Below are 2,500 nucleotides of genomic sequence, written 5' to 3'. Positions count from 1 at the left end.
CTCGCTCGAGTACCTGGGCATTGGTAATCTTGTCACTCCAGCGGATGCCAAGGATGCGGCGAAGGCAGCGCAGATGGAAGTTACCCAGTTTGCGCTCCTGCTTCGAGTAGGTCGTCCATGCTTCGCTGCCGTAGAGGAGAGTGCTGACAATGCACGCGTTGTACACTGCCATCTTAGTTGACGTTGTCAGCTTCTGGTTCTCCCAGACGCGGGTGGTGAGGCGTCCTAGGGTCGTAGCAGCCTTGCCGATGCGCTTGTTGATCTCGGCGTCAAGGGACAGGTTGTCGCTGATGGTGGATCCCAGGTATGTGAACTGGTGTACGACTTCGAGTTGGTAGTCGTCGATATAGATAGCTGGTGGAGTGTCCACATCCTGACTCAGCACATTGGTCTTTTTTAGGCTGATGGTCATTCCGAAGTCTTTGCTGGCCTGGGAAAACCTGTCCATGAGGCGCTGGAGTTCTTGCTCATTGTGGGAGGTGACAGCGGCATCATCAGCAAAAAGCATGTCTCTGATGGTTATCTCAGTCACTTTGCTTTTTGCTTTCAGTCGAGCCAGGTTGAAAAGTCGACCGTCAGATCTTGTGCGAAGGTACACTCCTTCTGTTGATGTTCCAAAAGCATGCTTTAAGAGCATAGCAAAGAAGATGCCGAAGAGGGTTGGAGCCAGTACACATCCTTGCTTGACTCCACTCTTGATGTCAAAGGGGTTGGACATGTTGCCTTCATACTGGATCGTTGCCTTCATGTCATCGTGAAAGGATCTAATGAGACTGTGGAGTTTTGGAGGGCAACCGATCTTTGGAAGGATGTCGAACAGCCCTTCCCTGCTGACCAGGTCAAAGGCCTTGGTCAGATCTATAAAGGCTATGTAGAGGGGCTTGCGTTGTTCCCTGCATTTCTCCTGAAGTTGACGAAGGGAGAATATCATGTCCACTGTGGACCGTTCTGTTCGGAAGCCACACTGAGACTCAGGGTAGACGCGCCCAGCGAGTTTCTGGAGACGCACAAGCACGACGCGGGCGTAGAGTTTCCCAACAATACTCAAGAGCGAGATGCCTCTGTAGTTGTTACAATCACTCCTTTCACCCTTATTCTTGTAGAGGGTGACAATCTTGGCATCTCTCATGTCTTGCGGCACGGCTCCCTCTTTCCAACACTGGCATAGGACGTCATGGAGGGGCTGCAGTAGAGTGTTTTTACAGCACTTGATGAGATCAGGGGGAATACCATCATTGCCAGGTGCTTTGCCGCTTGCTAGGCTGTCGATTGCTTTGTAGAGTTCCGCAATGGTTGGTTCAGCATCTAGTTCTTCCATGATAGCCAGGGGCTCAATGGCATCCAGGGCTGAGGGGGCAACGGTGTTCTCTCTGGAGTAGAGCTCAGAGTAGTGCTCAACCCATCTGTCCATCTGCTTGCCCTTGTCGGTGATCACTTCCCCACTGGTAGTCTTGAGGGGGGCTGTTTTGCTCTGTGGTGGGCCTAGAGCTGTCTTGATGCCTTCATACATTCCTCTGATGTTACCCGAAACAGCTGCAAACTGAATGGAATCGCTGAGCTGTTGCCAGTATTCATTTGCACAACGTCTTGCAGTTTGTTGCACTTTGCTTCTTACTGCTCTGAGTGCTTGCAAGGTTTTCTCGTTGGGAGAGCGCTTGTATTCAGCAAGGGCAGCACGCTTTGCATCAATAACAGGGGACATCTCACTGAACTTAGCGTCAAACCAGTCGTTGTTCTTGGAGGTTTTCTTCCCAAAGGTTGCAAGGGCTGTTTTCTGAATGGTATCGCGGAGGTGGTCCCACTTCTCCGCTGCAGAGCAGTGCTGGTGTTCGACGGACAGAGCTTTTTGAAGGGACTTGGCGAACTCTTCGACTTTCTCAGGGAGATGCATACCCATGGTGTTCATGCGAGGTTTGCCTTTCTGCTTAGACTTGTGAAGCTTCTTAGGTTGTAACCTGATCTTGCAGCAGACGAGGGAGTGGTCGGTGTCGCAGTCTGCGCTGTGGTAAGTGCGGGTAATCTGCACGAGCTTAATATTGCTACGACGGATCAGGATCAAGTCCAGCTGATGCCAGTGCTTTGAGCGAGGGTGACACCATGACACCCTGTGTTGAGGCTTGGTCTGGAAGAAGGAGTTGGTCACGCAGAGACTGTTGTAGGAGCAAAACTCCAGCAGGCGCTGCCCGTTCTCGTTGATCTTGCCAATTCCAAAATGTCCAAGACAGGAAGGCCAGGAGTCATGGTCGGCACCCACTCGAGCGTTGAAGTCTCCCAGGATGATGACATGTTCCTTGGGGGGTATGTTCTTCACGATGTTGCTGATGTTGATGTAAAACTCGTCCTTTGCTTCTGCTGTGGATGTCAGAGTGGGAGCGTAGGCGCTGACGAGAGTGACAGGACCTTCGGAGGTGTGGAGGCGGAGTGTCATCAGGCGTTCAGATCCCTTGTCTCCTGGTTCGACCATACTCAGCAAAGTGTTCCTGACAGCGAATCCAACTCC

The 2,500-nt window shown here is 51.8% G+C and overlaps 1 protein-coding gene across 1 annotated transcript in view; it reads right to left on the bottom strand.

Annotated features, from left to right (window-relative positions):
* Window positions 1-2,500, bottom strand: part of LOC143023002 (uncharacterized) — an 18,617-nt gene that overhangs the window by 15,919 nt on the left and 198 nt on the right. The window contains exons 2-3 of the mRNA XM_076181440.1: window positions 1,542-2,197; window positions 1,075-1,370 (exon numbers count right to left, since the gene is read on the bottom strand). Coding sequence (XP_076037555.1) covers window positions 1,075-1,370; window positions 1,542-2,197 — 952 coding nt within the window. The remainder of the gene's footprint in view (window positions 1-1,074; window positions 1,371-1,541; window positions 2,198-2,500) is intronic.

Source organism: Oratosquilla oratoria, unplaced genomic scaffold, assembly GCF_046742065.1.
Source record: "Oratosquilla oratoria isolate Oo_2021 unplaced genomic scaffold, ASM4674206v1 SCAFFOLD268, whole genome shotgun sequence".
NCBI lineage: Eukaryota > Metazoa > Arthropoda > Malacostraca > Stomatopoda > Squillidae > Oratosquilla > Oratosquilla oratoria.
Note: the sequence above shows the minus strand (reverse complement) of the source record. Positions and strands in the feature narration are given on the sequence as shown.